The sequence below is a fragment of the Somniosus microcephalus genome, chromosome 15 (genome assembly GCF_052327205.1).
Source record: "Somniosus microcephalus isolate GS21.2 chromosome 15, FLI_Smic_1.0, whole genome shotgun sequence".
Lineage (NCBI taxonomy): Eukaryota > Metazoa > Chordata > Chondrichthyes > Squaliformes > Somniosidae > Somniosus > Somniosus microcephalus.
Window position 1 is genome coordinate 31,450,517 of NC_141001.1, and position 19,437 is coordinate 31,469,953.

The 19,437-nt window shown below is 44.2% G+C and overlaps 1 protein-coding gene across 2 annotated transcripts in view; it reads left to right on the forward strand.

The window, feature by feature from the left end:
* The window catches only part of LOC147106611 (N-acetyl-beta-glucosaminyl-glycoprotein 4-beta-N-acetylgalactosaminyltransferase 1-like), a 950,756-nt gene that overhangs the window by 306,498 nt on the left and 624,821 nt on the right, over positions 1 to 19,437 (forward strand). For both annotated transcript variants that reach the window (XM_086007621.1, XM_086007622.1), the window contains exon 2: positions 5,885 to 6,000. In XM_086007621.1, coding sequence (XP_085863747.1) covers positions 5,885 to 6,000 — 116 coding nt within the window. The remainder of the gene's footprint in view (positions 1 to 5,884; positions 6,001 to 19,437) is intronic.

Sequence of the window (19,437 nt, forward strand, 5' to 3'; positions counted from 1 at the left end):
TTGAAGACAGAACCAAAGTATGTATTTAATTGGTCTGCCATTTCTTTGTTCCACATTATAAATTCCCCTGATCCTGACTGCAATGGACCTACACTTGACTTCACCGATCTTTTTCTCTTCACATTATCTATAGAAGCTTTTACAGTCAGTTTTTATGTTCCCTGCAAGCTTAATCTCATAATCTATTCCCCCCTCTTAATTAATCCCTTTGTCCTCCTTTGCTGAATCCTAAATTGCTCCCAATCCTCGGGTTTGCTGCTTTTTCTGGCCAAATTATATGTCCTCTCCTTGGATCTTATGCTATCCCTAATTTCCCTTGTTAGCCACGGTTGAGTCACCTTTTTTGTTTTACTTTTATGCCAAACAGGGATGAACAAATTCTGTAGTTCATCCATGCGATCTTTAAATGTTTGTCATTGCCTATCCACTGTCAACCCTTTAAGTAACATTCCCCAATCCATCCTAGCCAACTCCTTTATTTAAATTCAGGACCCTAGACTGTGAGTCAACTACTTCACTCTCCATTTTAATGAAGAATTCTATTATATGATCGCTCTTCCCCAAGCGGCCTCGCACAACATGATTGCTAATTAATCCTTTCTCATTACATAATACCCAGTCTAAAATGGCCTGATCTCTAGTTGGTTCCTCGACATATTGGTCCAGGAAACCATCCCGTATACACTCCAGGAATTCCTCCTCCACGGTATTGTTACTAATTTGGTTAGCCCAGTCTATATGTAGATTAAAGTCACCCATGGTAACTGCTGTGCCCTTATTGCACACAACTCTAAGTTCCCATTTAATGACATCCCCAACCTCAGCATTACTGTTTGGGGGTCTGTATACAACTCGCACTAACGTTTTCTGCCCCTTGGTATTTTTCAGCTCTGCCCATACAGATTTCACATCATCAGAGCTAATATCCTTTCTTACTATTGTGTTAATCTCCTCTTTAACCAGCAATGCTACCCCACCTCCTTTTCCTTTTTTCCTGTCCTTCCTGAATATTGAAATCCCCTGGATATTGAATTCCCAGTCTTGGTCACCCCGGAGCCATGTCTCCATAATCCCAATTATATGATATCCGTTTACATCTATTTGCTAATTCATCCACCTTATTATGAATGCTCCTCGCATTAAGACACAAAGCCTTCAGGCTTGATTTTTTAACATTCTTAATCCTTTTAGAATTATTATTTACTGTGGCCCTGTTTGATTTACACCCTTGATTTCTCTGCCTTCCACTTTTGCTTTTCTCCTTCCTGTCTTTTGTTTCTATCCTTGATTCCCTTTCCTTTGTCTCCATGCACAGGTTCCGAATCCCCTGCCATTTTAGTTTAAACCCTCCCCAACAGCATTAGCAAACACTCACCCTAAGACATCGGTTCTGGACCCACCCAGGTGCAAACCGTGCAGCTTGTACTGGTCCCACCTCCCCCAGAACCGGTTCCAATGTCCCAGGAATTTGAATCCCTCCCCCTTGCACCATTCCTCTAGCCACATATTCATCTGAAATATCCTTCTATTTCTACTCTGACTAGTACGTGGCACTGGTAGCAATCCTGAGATTACTACCTTTGAGGTCCAACGGAAACGTTTTTTTATCCGGTACCGACGGGACCGACGTGGTGCCGGTTCATCAAAACTTCCGGATAACCGAGAGCTATAGTAAAAGATATGGAGAGCTGAGAGCTCTGTATAAAGCAACAAACCCTGTTGCTTAGCAACAGGTGCAGAACAGTGGCCACAAGTTCCAAGCGTCTCTGTAGCTTAGCAACAGCTGCAGCCACACCCTTTCACAGCAACAGATCGAGGAAGGCAAGTACAATATGATGTAAAACTTACCTGAACCTACTCCCGAATTTTGCCGGTTAACCAAGATTTCCGGTTATTTAGGTGCCGGTAAATCGAAAGTTTCCTGTATTTTTTAATTTTCCTCCTAACTCCCTATATTCAGCTTTTAGGACCTCATCCCATTTTTTACCTAGGCCCTCAGCACTCCCTCAGCACTGCACTGGAGTGTCAGCTTAGATTTGTGTGCCCAAGTCCCTGGAGAGTCTAGAACTAGGGGCATGATCTCAGGGTAAGGGGTCGGCCATTTAGGACTGAGATGAGGAGGAATTTCTTCACTCAGAGGGTTGTGAATCTTTGGAATTCTCTACCCAAAAGGGATGTGGATGCTCAGTCATTTAGTATATTCAAGGCTGAGATAGATAGATTTTTAGACTCTAGGAGAATCAAGGGATATGGGATGGGCAAGAACTTGGTCAAAGATCAGCCATGATCTATTGAATGGCGGAGCAGGCTTGATGGGCTATGGCCTACTGCTGCTCCTAATTCTTATGTTCTTATGAGATTACCTCTCATTCTTCTAAACTCCAGAGTATATAGGCCCATTGTACTCAATCTCTCCTCATAAGACAACACTCTCATCCCAGGAAACAATCTAGTGAACATTCGTTGCACCGCCTCTAAGGCAAGTATATCCTTCCTTAGGTAAGGAGACCAAAACTGTCCACAGTATGGTCTCGCCAAAGCCCTATATATTTGCAGCAACACTTCCTTACTCTTGTACTCCAACCCCCTTGTAATAAAAGCTAACATACTATTTGCCTTCCTAATTGCTTGCTGTACATGCTTTGTTTGCTGTAAAATACACTTTATTGCTATATAAGTCCTGCCGGTAAATCCTGCCGGCCATAAGTCTCGCCTCCAACTCATTAGCTGGCACAGTGGTGTCAATAGACACTCCAGTAATTTTAACCTAATTGATTGGGCAGGAATCTCAGGATCGGGTGGAACGCCAGTTTTATACCCTGTCCGAATGACTTTAATGGAGAATAAAATCTGGCAGGGTGTAAAAGCAACGTTGCATCCGATCCCGTCAAGTTTTCCGATGGGCGGGTTAGGTTAAAATTACCCCCAGCCTATCTCTGTGAACACTAGAAAATCCACCTCTAAAGAGGAAGATTCTTTCTCTTGCTGATAAGCTGAAAGTAATTGCGATGCTAACATGGCTGAAAGTTTCCCAGATTCCCAGAATGAAATTGCTAAACAGTTTGGTGCATCACAGCCTTTTTATAAAAGATTTGTTATGCTGCACTGAAATGAAGCAAATTACATTAATACACTTTCAGTTATCCATAACAACTGTGTGAGTGTTTTTACAGTACTGTAATTGCAATCCAGTTTGCATTCCATTGTTAGCTTCTTGTCAAATGTGAGACAACAGTTAAAACAGATAAAAGAATAGAATGGTTAAGTTCTTAACTTGGCAAAGTCGTTATTCATCATTATTAATAGTTTTCTTCTGTATTTCTTCTCCTTCCCCTTCAGCCTGCTTCGCCTCTCCCCCCAACTGAACTTCTAAGTTTGGCAGTCCCTATATCCACGGTCATTAAAAGTGTTGTTCCAATGCCCTCACTCTTGTGATACTGTGCTTTGGAAGTCCTGAATACATTGTCCCTCCCACGCCTACCATTGATCAGGTGTTCTGGGCAGACAGGAGGGTGTGGACAGTTTCTATTACCCTGCACTGCTTTTTGTAGGCAAATCGTGTGACTGCACCATCTTTTGCAATTTATGCTCTTATTGATTTCAGTAAAAGAGAAAATCCTGCCACGCATACTTGGTGTAGAAAGACTGTGTGATTGTGCTGAGGAGTTTCATAGCTGAGAGAAATTGTTCCAAGTCTTTGAAATACTGTAGTTGTAAAAAAAATTATTGTTCCATGTAAGCCGGTTATTTCATCTGAGTTGTGACCATAGGATTGACAGCATAAATACAAAGCTGGCTCGCTTCAAACAGAAAGAGAGAATATTTTTCTCTCACAGAGTAGTCGATATGTGGGAGCTATCAAAAATAAATGAGGACTGTGCTGATTTAACACTATTAAACAGGACTGGGCAACTACATGGATAATAAGAATATGAAATATTGTACAGATAAGTGTACACATAGAAGATCAAATACGCCATGTAACACTATGGTTTTAATCCTGGCGGGACCAATGGATTGTCATCTATGCAATTCAACTAGTTAGATTGGTCACAACGAATTTCTGTAGATTGCTTTTAGGGGTGAGGGATAAAATTCAGAGATTTCTGTTCTAGGAAGTTTTCTCTGATCATTTAATCTGATGGTGAATAAATTGAGCCTATGACCATGTGAGTTGTACATAGTGTGTGGAAGAACCAGCCTCATTCTCATTACATCCTTTTTACAGGTTCCTAAAAAAATAGACAAGAATTCTGTTCCCAGGATCGCAAAATTGTGTGACTCCTTGCCTCCTTCAATCTTTCTTCCTGTAATCTAGAGGCTTTTAAAACCCAAGTTTGGCATCCACTAATCACTCTTTCTTGATTTACTTTGTCTTTTCTGCTACTGTTTTCAACCTTGGTTGTGCCCTGCACCATGGACCTTGAGTCTTCACCAAGGTTTCCCAAAAGAAAGAGTTGCAATGATGCACTATATGCGCATACTCTGTTTAAGGCTTAGCAAAGGATTAAACTTGTGTAATTTATTTTGAAGTTAATGTCGCTTCCTTAATTTTGAAAAAGTAATAACTCCCTTATTTGAACCTCACAGGTTATTCTCCAGCACATTTTAATAACACAGCTATACAGAGCTAATTATTCTTTTGCATCTGATTGAAGGGATTTTCTTTTATTAAGAAATATCAAAAATAGAGCTGGTGTGGTAGTGCAGTATGTTGATATACTATTCTACTATTTTATGCACCTCAAATTCTTCATATGATCTCAGCTGTACCACTAGGGAAGGCACCAAGTAAATACCAGCCTCTTCTGCACAACAGCACTAGCAGGCGAGTCAGTTGGGGTTTCTCTTGTACACATCTAGCTGACAAGTAGTTTTAACAGTATTATCTAGAGGCCTGAGAGCAGACTGTTCTGCTTCCTTGGCCAGATAGTGATAGGGACAGGAAGAAGAGGAAAAAAAATCAAAGTCTGCACATAGATGATATGGGGGAACATCCTTGCAGAGTACAGAGAAGAATTAAGTTGATAAATAGAATTGGGCACCTGAATTTGGAGGAACGACTATGAGGAGTAGGGATGTTTACACTGGAAAAAAGACAGCTTAGAGGAGATCCCCATTGTGGTATTCAAGAACCTAAAAGGAAAAGATAAATTTCATCCCAATGTTGAATATTAACACAAGCTCAAGAATCAAGGATATGGATGAGAAAAGGTGAAGACAGAGTTAAAATATAACTTCTTCACACAGAGCGTGGTGAATATGTGGAACAGCCTATGTAGCGAGTCAATGCAAGTGGAGAATGTTATGAATTTCAGGAAGGCGATGGATACTTTTTATCAGATGATGTTATTAAGGACATGCAAGATCAAGTTGTGTATAAAGTCTGTGCCCTTTGGGCCTGATGAATTGAAATAGCCTTTCTGGGTCTTGTACAGCCTTATGTTCCTAAGGACATTGGGACATAATGGGGTGGAGCGAGTTAAGTATAGCTAGAGATGCACCATTGGTAACTGTGGAATCCTGGAGCTTGAATGATTTCCTTAGCGAGTTGGGTAGAAATTTCCCAGACATTTTCCTGAAATCGACCACAGTTTTACTTCCCCCCCGCCCTTTGATATTTGCCTCCTCTGGTGGTTGGAGTGAATGATGCATGAGATTGCATCATTTACCGGTGAGAGTAAACATTGATGGGCCGAATGGTCTCTTGGTATGTTCATTTGTAAGGTGAATTTTGGAAGAAAAGTTCTTGTTTCTTTTTTAAGTGAGTCAGTAGAAGAATTGACCGTGCTGCAGTGTGAAAATCAATGGAGACCTTATTTTACACATAAATCAGTCTTCTCTTCTCAGCTGCTAATTATCTCCATTGCTGATTTCCTTGCAGATGCAGAGAAGCTGAGTGAAGCTACTGATACTGGCAGGAGAGCTGGCTCTATCCATGCTGCGTCCAACAAAAGGAAGATTGACGACTCCAGCGACAGTCAGGAGGATGAACAGATGGTAAATGACTTTTGAACAGTTTCTTTGAAAAAAAATCAAGCCTGAGCCATGCTTCTCTATCTCTGTGCCTAAAGCTACAGGGCCCCAAAGTCGTTACAAAATAATTTCCCTATCCATTGTAAGGTAAATTCCCTCTCCCTCCCCCAGATGCATACGTAGAAAGTAGAGAAAGACAACCAGTTTCTAAAGCAGAGCCTCCACGTTCCCATTGCCATCACAGTGATATTGAACTTTCTGCAGCGGAGGTCAATTACAGGTCCCTCCTGGGTTCCAATTAATTTGAGAGCCTGGAACCCAGGTAGGAGGGGAGATGAATGAAGCAGTAGTGGTTAGTGGCACGGGAGCATAAACTGTGCATCTGAAATTGATCTTTGCGATTAAAACTTTAATATTAATTGCAGCAAGAGGCTGTAGAACATTTTAATGAGTTCAGTACTTTAGCTCCTCTTATTTTATTTTCTGTTGGGATTTGAAGCAGTACTCACGGACAGCATTTATTGCCCATCCCTAGTTGTCCTGAGGGCAGTAAGTGTCAACCACGTCATATGGGACTGGAGTCACATGTAGACCAGACCAGGTACGGGTGGCAGGTTCCCTTCCCTGTAGAGCATCAGTAAGCTAGTTGGGTTTTTGCAACAAGTATTTAATTCAATAATTTCACAACTTACTATTGTGGAATTTAAATTCACAACGTCTGGGTTGTTAGTCCAAGTATCATAGCCACTACACTATTGTTCCTCTAATTCCAAAATCTTGTTTTTTAGTAATTGTGCGGCAGACCGCATGGTTCAATCCAAATGACCAAAATGGTTGTGATGTTCAGATTTAAATAGGTCGCCAAAATCAAACCTTTTTCCGTTTGTTACACACTTTTCTTCTTTGCCTCTTATAGAAATGGCATGCCATATACGTGCTGCATGTGACCTAAAAGATAGCATTTGTTCACATTTTAAAAGGACTGGAGCATCATGCTGCTGAGCTTCTGATCTCAGTCTTGCCGCTCTGAAGAGGCAAGCTATCTCTATCGACAGGGAGTGGATCTCCCCACTGGAATGCTCTGAAAAGCTCTCGGCAGTTGACCAAGAGCCTCAGTGCTCTCTGAGCAGGCTGTCTCTTGGTTTCTCAGACGTGGGTGCTCCATGGCCCACAAGAATCAGCAACATAGAGCTGAGCCAGCCTCTTATGCGGCATTGTTAGAATCATAGAATGGTTACAGCACAGAAGGAGGCCATTCCGCCCATCGAGCCCGTGCTGGCTCTCTGCAAGAGCACTGCAGCTAATCCCACTCCCCCGCCTTTTCCCCATAGCCCTGCAAATGTTTTTCCTTCAGGTACTTATCCAATTCCCCTTTGAAAGTCACAATTGAATCTGCCTCCACCACCCTTTCAGGCAGTGCATTCCAGATCCTAACCAATCGCTGCATAAAAAAGTTTTTCCTCATGTCGCCTTTGGTTCTTCTGCCAATCTCCTTAAATCTGTGTCCTCTGGTTCTTGATCCTTCCACCAATGGGAACAGTTTCTCTCTATCTACTCTGTCTAGACCCCTCATGATTTTGAACACCTCTATCAAATCTCCTCTCAATTTTGCCTGCTCCAAGGAGAACAACCCCAGCTTCTCCAGTCTATCCACGTAACTGAAGTCCCTCATCCCTGGAACCATTCTTGTAAATCTTTTCTGCACCCTCTCTAAGGCCTTCATATCCTTCTTAAAGTGCGGTGCCCAGAATTGGATACAATACTCCAGTTGAGGTCAAACCAGTGCTTTATAAAGGTTCATCATAACTTCCCTGCTTTTGTACTCTATGCCTCTATTTATGAAGCCCAGGATTACGTAAGCTTTTTAAACCGCTTACTCAACCTGCCCTACCACCTTCAACGATTTGTGCACAAACAGGTCTCTATGTTCATGCACCCCCTTTAGAATTGCACCCTTTAGTTTATATGTCCTCTCTTCATTCTTTCTACCAAAATGTATCACTTCACACTTTTCTGCGTTAAATTTCATCTGCCACGAGTCTGTCCATTCCACCAGCCTGTCTATGTGTTCTTGAAGTCTATCAGTCTGCTCCTCACAGTTCACTATACTTCCTAGTTTTGTGTCCTCTGCAAATTTTGAAATTGTGCCCTGTACACCAAAGTCCAAGTCATTAATATATATCAAGAAAAGCAGTGGTCCTAGTACTGACCCCTGGGGCACACCACTGTACACCTTCCTCCAGTCCGAATAACAACCATTCACCACTACTCTGTTTCCTGTCACTTAGCTAACTTCGTATCCATGCTGCCACTGTCCCTTTTATTCCATGGGCTTCAACTTTGCTGGCAAACTTATTATGTGGCACTTTATCAAACGCCTTTTGGAAGTCCGTGTACACCTCATCAACCGCATTGGCCTCACCAACCCTCTCTGTTACCTCATCAAAAAAACTCAACTATGTTAGTTAAACACGATTTGCCGTTAACAAATCCGTGCTGGCTTTCCTTAATTAATCCACGCTTGTCCAAGTGACTGTTAATTTTGTCCCAGATTATCGTTTCTAAAAGCTTCCCAACTACCGAGATTAAACTGACTGGCCTGTAGTTGCAACGTTTAACCTTACAACCTTTTTTGAACAAGGGTGTAACATTTGCAATTCTCCAGTCCTCTGGCACCAGCCCCTTATCCAAGGAGGATTGGAAGATTATGGCCAGTACCTCCACAATTTCCATCTTTACTTCGCTCAACATCCTAGGATGCATCGCATCTGGTCCTGGTGACTTATCTACTTTAAGTACAGCCAGGCTTTCTAGTACCGCCTCCCAATCAATTTTTATCCCATCCAATATCTCAACTACCTCCTCTTTCACTATGACTTTGACAGCATCTTCTTCCTTGGTAAAGACAGATGCAGTGTACTCAATTACTACCTCAGCCATGCCCTCTGCCTCCATGCGTAGGTCTCCATTTTGGTCCCTACTCAGTCCCACCCCTCCTCTTACTACCTGTTTACTATTTATATGCCTATAGAAGACTTTTGGATTCCCTTTTATGTTAGCTGCCAATCTATTTTCATACTCTCTCTTTGCCCCTCATATTTCATTTTTCACACCCCCTCTTAACTTTCTATATTCAGCCTGGTTCTCACTTGTATTCTCAACCCGACAGCTGTCATACGCCCCCTTTTTCTGCTTCATCTTACTCTCTAGCTCTTTCATCATCCAGCGAGCTCTGGCTTTGGTTGCCCTACCTTACCCCCTCGTGGGAATGTACTTCGACTGTACCTGAACCATCTCCTCTTTAAAGGCAGCCCATTGTTTGATTACAGTTTTGCCTGCCAATCTTTAATTCCACTTTACCCGGGCCAGATCCATTCTCAGCCCACTGAAATTGGCTTTCCTCCAATTAAGTATTTTTACTCTAGATTGCTCCCTTTCCTCTTCCATAGCTAATCTAAACCTTATGATACTGTGATCTCTGTTCCCTAAATGTTCCCCTACTGATAGTTGCTCTACTAGACCCACCTCATTCCCCAGAACCAGATCCAGCAATGCCTCCTTCCTCCTTGGGCCAGAAATGTACTGATCAATAAAGTTCTCCTGAACACACTTCAGAAATTCTTCCCCCTCTCTGCCCTTTACATTATTACTATCCCAATCTATATTAGGATACTTAAACTCCCCCATTATCACTACTCTATAGTTCTTGCACCTCTCTGTAATTTCCCTGCAAATTTGCTCCTCTATATCCTTCCCACTAGTTGGTGGCCTATGGAATACACCGAGTAGTGTAATGGCACCTCTATTGTTTCTCAACTCTAACCAAATCGATTCTGTCCTTGACCCCTCCAGGACATCCTCTCTCTCCAGCACTGTAACATTCTTCTTAATCAATACTGACACCCCTCCTCCTTTCTTTCCTTCCCTATCTTTCCTGAACAAATTATATCCAGGAAAATTTAATACTCAATCCTGCCCTTTTTTGAGCCAGGTCTCTGTTATCGCTATGACACCAAATTCCCATGTGGCTATTTGCACCTGCAGCTCACCAACCTAATTTACCACACTTTCGCACACATGCACTGTAAACCTATCTTAGACTTTCTTGTACAGGAAACTTTGGTTTATCCGGAAGTTGTGTGTCCGGAAACCTCGATCTAACGGCAGAAATCAGCAGCCGTTTTGGTTAGGTTTTTTTTCTTCTCCTAGCATTTTTTTAACAGTCAGGCTCTGGAAAGCATCTCTGTAGCTTAGCAACAGCTTCAGAGACGCTTCCAAGGTACGGGCCGAGTGTTTACAAGCTGTTGCTAAGCAGCAGTGTTTGTTGTCAGATACCGTATCCTTCAACATTAGCGCTGGTCTATCCGGAAGTTTTGATAGATCGGCAGCAGCTCGGTCCCGTCGGTGCCGGATATCGCGAAGTTTCCTGTATTCTCTCTTAGTCTGACCCCACCTAATACCATACTATTTCTTCCTCTAGTGCTATCTGTCTCTCCCAATCCTTTGTGCACCTTGTTTCTTCTTTCTAATGCTACATCCTGGTGCCCATCCCCCTGCCAAATTAGTTTAAACCCTCGCCAACAGCACTAGCAACCACCCCCCTCCCTCACCCCGCGACGACATTGGTCCCAGCCCTTTTGATGTGCAACCCGTCGGCCTGTACAGGTCTCACCTCCCCCAGAACTAGTCCCAATGTCCCAGGAATCTAAAGCCATCCCTCCTGCACCATCTCTCCAGCCACACATTCATCTGCTTGATCCTCCTATTTCTATACTCACTAGCTTGTGGCACCGGGAGTAATCTGGAGATTACTACTTTTGAGGTCCTGCTTTTTAATCTCTTTCCTAGCTCCCTAAAATCCGCCTGCGAGATCTCATCCTGCTTTCTACCTATGTCATTGATACCGATATGGACCACGACCACTGGCTGTTCACCCTCCCCCCATAGAATGTTCTGCAGCCACTCAGTGACATCTTTGACCCTGGCACCAGGGAGGCAACATACCATCCTGGAATCACGTCTGCAGCTGCAGAAACGCTTGACTGTTCCCCTAATTATCGAATCTCCTATCACTATTGCTTTCCTGATCTTCCTCCTCCCCACCGTACAGCTGAGCCACCCATGGTGCCATGGACTTGGTTCTGGCTGTACTCCCCAGAGAAACCATTGCCCTCACTAGTATTACTGGTTGGAGAGCGAGATGCACTCAGGGGACTCCTGCACTACCTGCCTGGTCCTCCTTGTTTATCTGACGGTCACCCATTCCCTCCCTGCCTGCACACACTTACGCTGCGGGGTGACCACCTCCTGAAACGTGCTATCCACGTAGCTCTCAGCCTCACGGATGCACCGCAGTGACGCCAGCTGCTGCTCAAGCTCCGAAATCTGGAGCTCGAGCTCCTCCAGCTGACGACACTTCCTGCACATGTGGTTGTTCAGGACACGGGAAGTGCCCTGGAGTTCCCACATGGCACAAGATGCCATGGGATCGAGGTGCCCTGCCATGCCTCTACTTAATAGACTATTAAGTAACTTAACAGAAATAAACTTGACTTAAAAAAAAACAATTACCAACTACTCACCAATCAGCTCCTTCCCTTGCGTTGACATCACTTATTTCGCTCCCTGACACTCACGCTCCCGCCGGGCTCTTGGGCCTACCTTTATCTGCGGCCGCTCCTCTCGCTCTCCCGCAGGTCCGTGCTCGTGTCTATTAACTTAGAGACCATGGGGAAGAAATTCGGTGGTGCCCCCTTTGGGGTGCTAACTTCGCCCGAAAAAGTTAGCACCCCTGCAGCGTAAATTCAGTGGTAGCGCCCCAAGCTACACCTACTGGACGCGCTCCACCTCCTTCCTGGGGCACTACAAGTGAATATCGTGGCGCTACGTGCAACAGCGCCACGCTCGTCAGCACATAGCGCCGCGGTATTGCAGGCCTCCCTCCCCTTTTTAAAGGGGAGGGGCCTCGTGCTGCACGCACTGGGGCCCTCCGGGGAGAGGGGTGCTGGGAAAGCAGCCCGACACTCAAGAGGAGTGCTGGGCTGAGCGATCGCGGCCGGCACCCCGAATAAAAAAGGGGAAGGGGGCAGGTGCTGGCAGGCGGCCCGAAAAAAATGGCGGCCCGACACCCGCCCTTTAACTTGCACCGCCGCAGCTGTAAAAACGCCACCCTGACCTCGTCGAACAAATCGTCCAGCGATAGGTCAGGGAGCGCAACTGAAATTTGCGGCCGGGGCACTGCTGAATTACTCGGGAGGTGCAAAGTAACCCAATTTTCCCCCCCTTGGATTTTGTGGTTACACTCCTCCTTTTCAGTCAGACGTCTCCACCGCCTTCCTCCTCTTTACCGAATCCCTGTACTAACAAAATTCCTCCACTCTGCTTGCGATTCACTCCGTTTACAGTGTCCCAGCACTTTCTCCAAGCTTTGTGCTCAAGCTCTGTGTTACGGAAAAGTACATGCAGAGGTCAGCTACCACTATCGGGGTAAACCAAAGGAAGACTGCGGGAGGTTGGAGGCTGTTTAAGTTGGCACAAGTTGGAGCTTCACGAGACCAGCGGGCAGAGAGTATTGGCGAGTTTGGGTGCTTGGAGCCTGGTTAATTGATTCTGTTGGTAGTTTCAGTGCCTGGAGAAGGGTTAGACCGCATGTCTTACTTTGGCTGCATTGAGAATGTGCATTAGCTTGACTGCTGGGGGTGGGGCAGGTGGGCAGCCGTGGGAGATCAATAGATTTTCTTCCACAAGGATATTTAGGGTTACGAAACCAAGGCGGATAGATGGAGTTAAGGTGCAGATCAACCATGATCTACTTGAATGGTGGAACAGGTTCGAAGGACTGAATAGCTTACTCCTATTACTGTGTTCCTAGAGTGTGACACTGAAAAGTCCTTAATGGGAGTTGGGTTGGCTTTGAGTCCTGCAGTTTCCTGTGCCAAGCATCATAATTTTAATGAAATAATTAGGAGTTTTACTTAATATACAGTTCACTGGGTGAACTCGCTCCTTATTGGCTTTAACAGGTCTGAGGTCCACACTGATGACAAGGTGATACTACCACATCTATTCTTACATCAAATCGAAAGTGCATTGCTGTGATTGAATTAAAACACAGAACTGATTGGGTGCCCTGGTGTGTATATATGGTCAGAGTTTGCCTGAGGCGATTAGTTCAAGTTTCATATTGAAATGGAGACTCCGTTTCTAAACTCGAGCATACACATACTCGCAAGAGTTTGCTGAAAATGCAGCAGCCGGCGAGTTATACTTAATAAAGCTCATTTACGCAGCCTTCATGCTTGAAGTCTATTCTAAAACCCTTTAGAGAATGCTACCAACTGAGCCAAGCTCTTATCCCTGAGTCAGAAGGTCGTGAGTTCAAGTCTCACTCCAGGACCTGAGCACAGAATCTAGGCTGACAGTTCAGCACAGAAGGAGAACTACATTGCCAAAGGTGTCGTCCTTCGATGAGGTGTTAAACTGAGGTTCTGTTTCTGTGGTGGCTGTAAAGATCCCAGGGAGCAATCTGATGAAAGAGTTGTCTTGGCCAGCATTCCTCTCAATCTATACCACCAAAAACAGATTAACTAATCATTAATCCGATGTGGGATCTTGCTATGTGCTAATTGGCTGCTACCATAGCAAGTGACTGAATTTCAAAGTACTTTACTTTCTGTGAAGTGCTTTGTGATGTTTCTGAGCGATGTGTTAAGGTGCCATACAGATGCAAGTCTTTCTCTTTTTTTTAATTGTAATGATGACTTCAAATGGTTCCATAGAATACTTACTGATATCAAAACAATTTTTTACAGGCAAGAACAGGGGTAAGACATTGTTTTAACAATGTAATGTTGCACTTCCACAGGTACCTAGTTATATCTGGACATGTAACTAAATCAAATAAGGCAACATACACAATTTCTGAAAAGAACATTATAAAATTCGGAGTCACAACTCCATGCTTGATGAAAACAATGATAATAATGTACATGTGGACAAAGCAAAAAACTTTGTCCCCCCTTGAGTTGTATTCGCTTTTCATTTTTTCTTTCCAGTTCCTTTCTCAGAAGCGTCTTGTTTCTCATTCTTTTTGCGTTTTGACTCCTGAACTTTTCTCCCAGTAAGCTCTCCTGATACAGATATACAAAGCTTCTATATTTCACCAGGAATGCTCTGTGGTCAGTTAACAGAAGGAACAATCCAAGCAGGCTAGCTGTCAGATTGTTCTCGCCATCTGCTTTATCAAGCAGAAACACAGTTCATTTTATAGCAGTTTTCACCATTCATGCAGGAGGCAACTGTATCTTTGTAGATGGCGGGGGTGATTTTCTCAATGGGAAGCTTTTGGAGGCGGGACTCCCACTTGTCGGGTTTCAGTCCCGCCTCCATCAGTTTCTGGCCAACCAGCGGGATTTTCCCCTGATTGACCTTGTTAAGCCCACCCGGCGGGCTTAGCAGGCCAATTAGGGCGAAGCCGGTTGCTGAGCACGTCAACGCATGATGTGTCATCTGTCAAGAATTTTTGAAAGAAGAAATGTAATCATTTGACAGCTCTGTGAAGCTGTCAAACACTGACATTCTGTGTAGTTTGATGAGTCCTTGTGTTCAGGACTCATCAAACCTTTCTAATTTGTAGAAATCAGATGACTGTTGCATCAGAGGATACAGCAGCCAGTCTGTGATCGCTACAATAGAGATGTCGAAGACTCCGGCTCCACAGCGACTGAAGGCTGCAGGAAGAAACAAAGGTAAGTACACTTTTAAAAACACTTAGGACTTACCTCAGATACACCCCTCTACACTCTTGCACCCATCACTTACCTTCACACCACACTTTTGCAGATCCCCGCAGATCCACTATTCGCCTCGGTGACCCTGGCAGGTTTTGGAGCCTTCGGGAAGCCCGCACTTGTGAGAGCAAAAATGGGATAATCCTATTTTCTGCCTGTTAACTACCCGTTAATAGGCTTCAATCCCTTCCTGCCTCCAAGGAGACCGGACCCGGCGCGGGACGGCTACCCGCCTCCTGGGAAGATGGCATGGATGTGGGTTGGGGGCAGGTTTGCCACCCGCCCCCAAATTCTGCCACTTTCCTGGCAGCCCCACCTCCATACCCGCCTCCTCGGGACTGAGAAATTCGCCCCCGGCGTCTCCCTTCAGAGCCAATACTGGGAAATGTAAAACACCATAAGCTCCTGAAATAGCACTGCTGATATAAGAGTACCGCAGTCCACTAGATCTAGCTGTAATGATCACCGTTCTTTTTATCTGTTAAAATATCGAGGAGAATGTCCAAGTTCCATGGTGCAGGACCTCAGCAAGGTTGAAAAGAGTGGGTGGAAAGATGAGGCAAATTAGAAAATAATGATTTTAAATATCTGTAGGTTGTAGGAAGAAAGGAAAATTGAGAGAGATAAAGAATTTCACAGTCGTGATGTGTTGGGAAAGAATGGGCTGGATTTTCTCAATGGAGATGAGTTGGAGGCGGGACCGCTGCTTGTCGTGTTAATGTCCCGCCTCCATCCTCGTCTGACCAATCAGAGGGATTTTCCCCTGATTGACCTTGTTAAGCCCGCCCCGCGGGCTCAACAGGCCAATTAGGGAGGATGTCACTGACAAAGCACGTCAACGTCAGACGTGCTATCTGTCAAGACTACTTGAAAGAAGCAATGTCAGCGTTTGACAGCTCTGTGAAGCTGTCAAACACTGACATTCTCTATAGTTTGATGAGTTCTTGTGTTCAGGACTCATCAAACCTTTCTACTTTGTCGATTTCACATGGCTGTTGGTTTGGAGGATCACAGCCAGTCTGTGAAATTGACAAGGAGGATGTCTGGTCTCCCGATCCAGAGAGGATGAAGGCTGTAGGATGAAAACAAGGTAAGTGAACATTTTTTTACACTCATCACTCACCTTACATACTTACCACTCCACACTTGCACCCATCACTCACCTCTACATCTTACTTCCAGGTGCCTCCGACCGCCGCAGACCTCCTTCAAGTCTCCTCCAACCCGGTGGGGTTCTCCGAGGTTGGGAAGCCTTCACTTGTGAAGGTAAAATGGCACTAATCTTTTTTTCTGCCTGTTAACTACCTGTTAACAGGCAGTTAAATGGATTTAATCCATTTCCCGCCTCCAGGAGACGGGATCCGAAGCAGCACATCTTCCCACCACCTGGCAAAAGGGCACGGAGGCGGGATGGGGGCGGGTTTGCCATCCGCCCCCACTTTCTGCTACTTTACCGGCTGTCCCGCCTCCATGCCCAGCCCCTGGAGTCAGAGTAGGAGAATGTATGATGATTCTTGAACTCAAAATAGTGAAGGTGCAAGAAAGAGACACGGCGTATTGGATGAAGCACTTGGAGATTGGAGAGGAACACGAGAGTAAAGTTTAGAGGGGCTTACATCAAAGTAGTATTGATAAAATACTAGAAAGATTGCGTTTGAGGGGAGGAGCCTTGCTAATTAACCGTGCTGTTTGACTTGTGTCAGTCACTAGTGGTTTGCTCCAGAAAATCACATTGCAGAATGGATTATCAAGGCTGTGACTGGGGACTTGGCCCCTGAGTTCTACCACACTGTTCCATGGAGAAGGAGAGGTGTTCCTTGTACTACATCCCTGCTCTCTAAAAGCTAAAACCACAAGTCCACTGTGTACATTCTTGCAAATACTTGGGAGTTGAGAAAGTTTTGTCTCAGTGTTGTTGGTATTTTTAAACATAAAATTGCAGTGTCTTTAACACTAATTGTTGCTTCCTGCCTGAAGTGTAATTGGTTCATCTTCAGCCTGAGTGGAAGTGATTGCTGCAGTCAGAGCTGTCACCTCGAGGTAGGAAACCTCAATATATGTAGAAGGAGAAGGGAGGCAGTCAGGCAAATGCAATAACCTCTAGGGTGAGTGATTAATGATGACAAAGTAGACAGGCAGGCACAATAACCTCCAAGGTGGGAGGCCAATTCTGGAAACAGAGGGAGCCATTGATCCTTTCATCCTGCTGTGCTCTCTGAATAAAGCCCAACTGTAATCTTGCCCTTGTTTATTGCTGCACTGGAGAAATGTCCCACCTGCACTAAGTCTTGGTTTCAGGAATGTATGTGCCAACTATAAGAGCAGGAAAAAAGAAAGAAAGAAAGAACTTGCATTTATATCTATATATATACAGTATATACTATATGCTATAAATGATAGCGAGTGCTTGTGAGGTAGAGTTCTGTGTAAATGGGCTTCCAGAGCACACATTATTGGAGCCAAGGGGCATTCATTCTGCCAGTTCCAAGATGTTCCTTTTAAAAGAAAGAACTTGCATCTCTATAGTGCCTTTCACAACCGCAGGGCATCCCAAAGTGCTTCACAGCCAATGAAGTACTTTTGAAGTGTAGTCACTTGTAATGTGGGAAATGAGGTGGAATGCAAGTTAAAAGCACTGGTGTGGCCCATCAGGCAGCAACAGCATATTAACTCCAACACACACAACTTGATGCTTATTAATACCATTGATAAACAATGCTAGTTAACAATAATTCCTAAAAATACCACCATGAGCAAAATGAACCTTGTTATCACTTTGCCTTATTATCACTAAGGTGTACTAAGTGGACAAAACCTCACCTGGCTTTAATTAGCGGGCTTACTATCCCCTTAATAACTTTTCTCTTCCTTCTGTCGCTTACTGTAATGCTATTCTGCAGGCAGTTTAATGACGGTGACCCTATTTACTTGGAGGGCTGCAGCAATATAGTGGTGGCAGGGTACCTGCTCGTAGTAAAGCTGCAGTGACACATAATCAATCTGCCGTAGCTTACACCAATCTCAGTAATAACAAAACTCTTCTTTCTCAGTGGCACTCATTGTCGCAGTGATCCTAGTTCTCACAGTGAAGATTCAGCCCCAGTTGTCTAGCCAGGACCTGGGGTGAAGAAGAGAGTGGCATATTCTGAATCTCGGCTGTGAATAAACAGAATATCGTCCTAGCAATTGGGAACAGGGAAGAATTTTTTTTTAAAGAATAGTTGACTTTGTTGATTCTTTTTATGTGAACCTTGTGTTTGTGAAGGTGAAGGATGTGGGGGAATGGACCATTTTTCACTTGTTGTCAGCAATGAGCACTTCCAGTTTAATTATAATATGGGTCAGATGCCCAGTAAAGCTCTGTATACTCTGCGACAACAACATACTAGCCTCTGACTGCACCATTGTGGCATTTCCTACAACAGCATCCTTGCAGTTTCTCTGAGTGAGGCTGACAAGTTGTACTGAATTATGGAAACCGTTCGACTGTAGATTTGTGCTTGCAAAGCACCAGGCTGATATCCTTTCATGCTAAATTACAAGAGATTACAATAAGAGATTACAAAATGCTACAGTTCAGAGGGACCTGGGGGTCCATGTGCATGAAACACAAAAAGTTAGCATGCAGGTACAGCAAGTAATCAAAAAGGCAAATGGAATGTTGGCCTTTATTTCAAGGGGGTTGCAGTATAAAAGCAGGGAAGTCCTGCTACAACTGTACAAGGTATTGGTGAGACCATACCTTGAATACTGTGTACAGTTTTGGTCTCCTTATTTAAGGAAGGATATACTTGCATTGGAGGCAGTTCAGAGACGATTCACTAGGTTAATTCCAGAGATTTATGGTTTGACTTATGAGGAAAGGTTGAGCAGGCTGGGCCTATACCATTGGAATTTAGAAGAATGAGAGGTGATCTTATCGAAATATATAAGATATACTGAGGGGGCTCGACAGGGTAGATGCAGAGAGGATGTTTCCCCTCATGGGGAATTCTAGAACTCGGGGGCACAGTCTCAGAATAAAGGGTCGCTCTTTTAAAACTGAGATGAGGAGGAACTTCTTCTCTCAGAGGGTCGTAAATTTGTGGAATTCTCTGCCCCAGAGAGCTGTGGAGGCTGTTAAGTATGTGTATTGTATTGAACAATTAACACAAAGACTTAAACGTATAACTCAAACAGGCCTTTACTGGTTGGAGGTAGGGACTGCACATAGGTCTTTACTTCATGCCCACAGGTGGGAACTGAGGGGAGATCAGTACCCACAGTACTATTTATACCCCTATGGCCAGGAGTGGTACTGCGTATCACTACGCCCAACAAGTAGTGCAGTCCTGTCCATAGGTTCAAAGTAGCACACATATTACATACACAACATTCCTCCCTTCCTAGCTTTACAGTCATCTCCCCATTTAACATAACGTAATAACATATATACATATATAACTTCAGGTTTACATAACAGAATAACATAGATACATAGATAACTTCATGTCAAAACAGATCACAGATTCAGTCTCTGCGGAAAACAGTTCACAGATTCAATCTCTGTGGTGGAGTCGGTTCACGTTGCTGGAGTGACTCATTCAATAGTCCTTCCATGGATTTAAGTTTGAACTTCCGAACTGAATTGGCTCCGTTCGGAGGGACCACGTGTGTGATCTGGTAGAGGTGA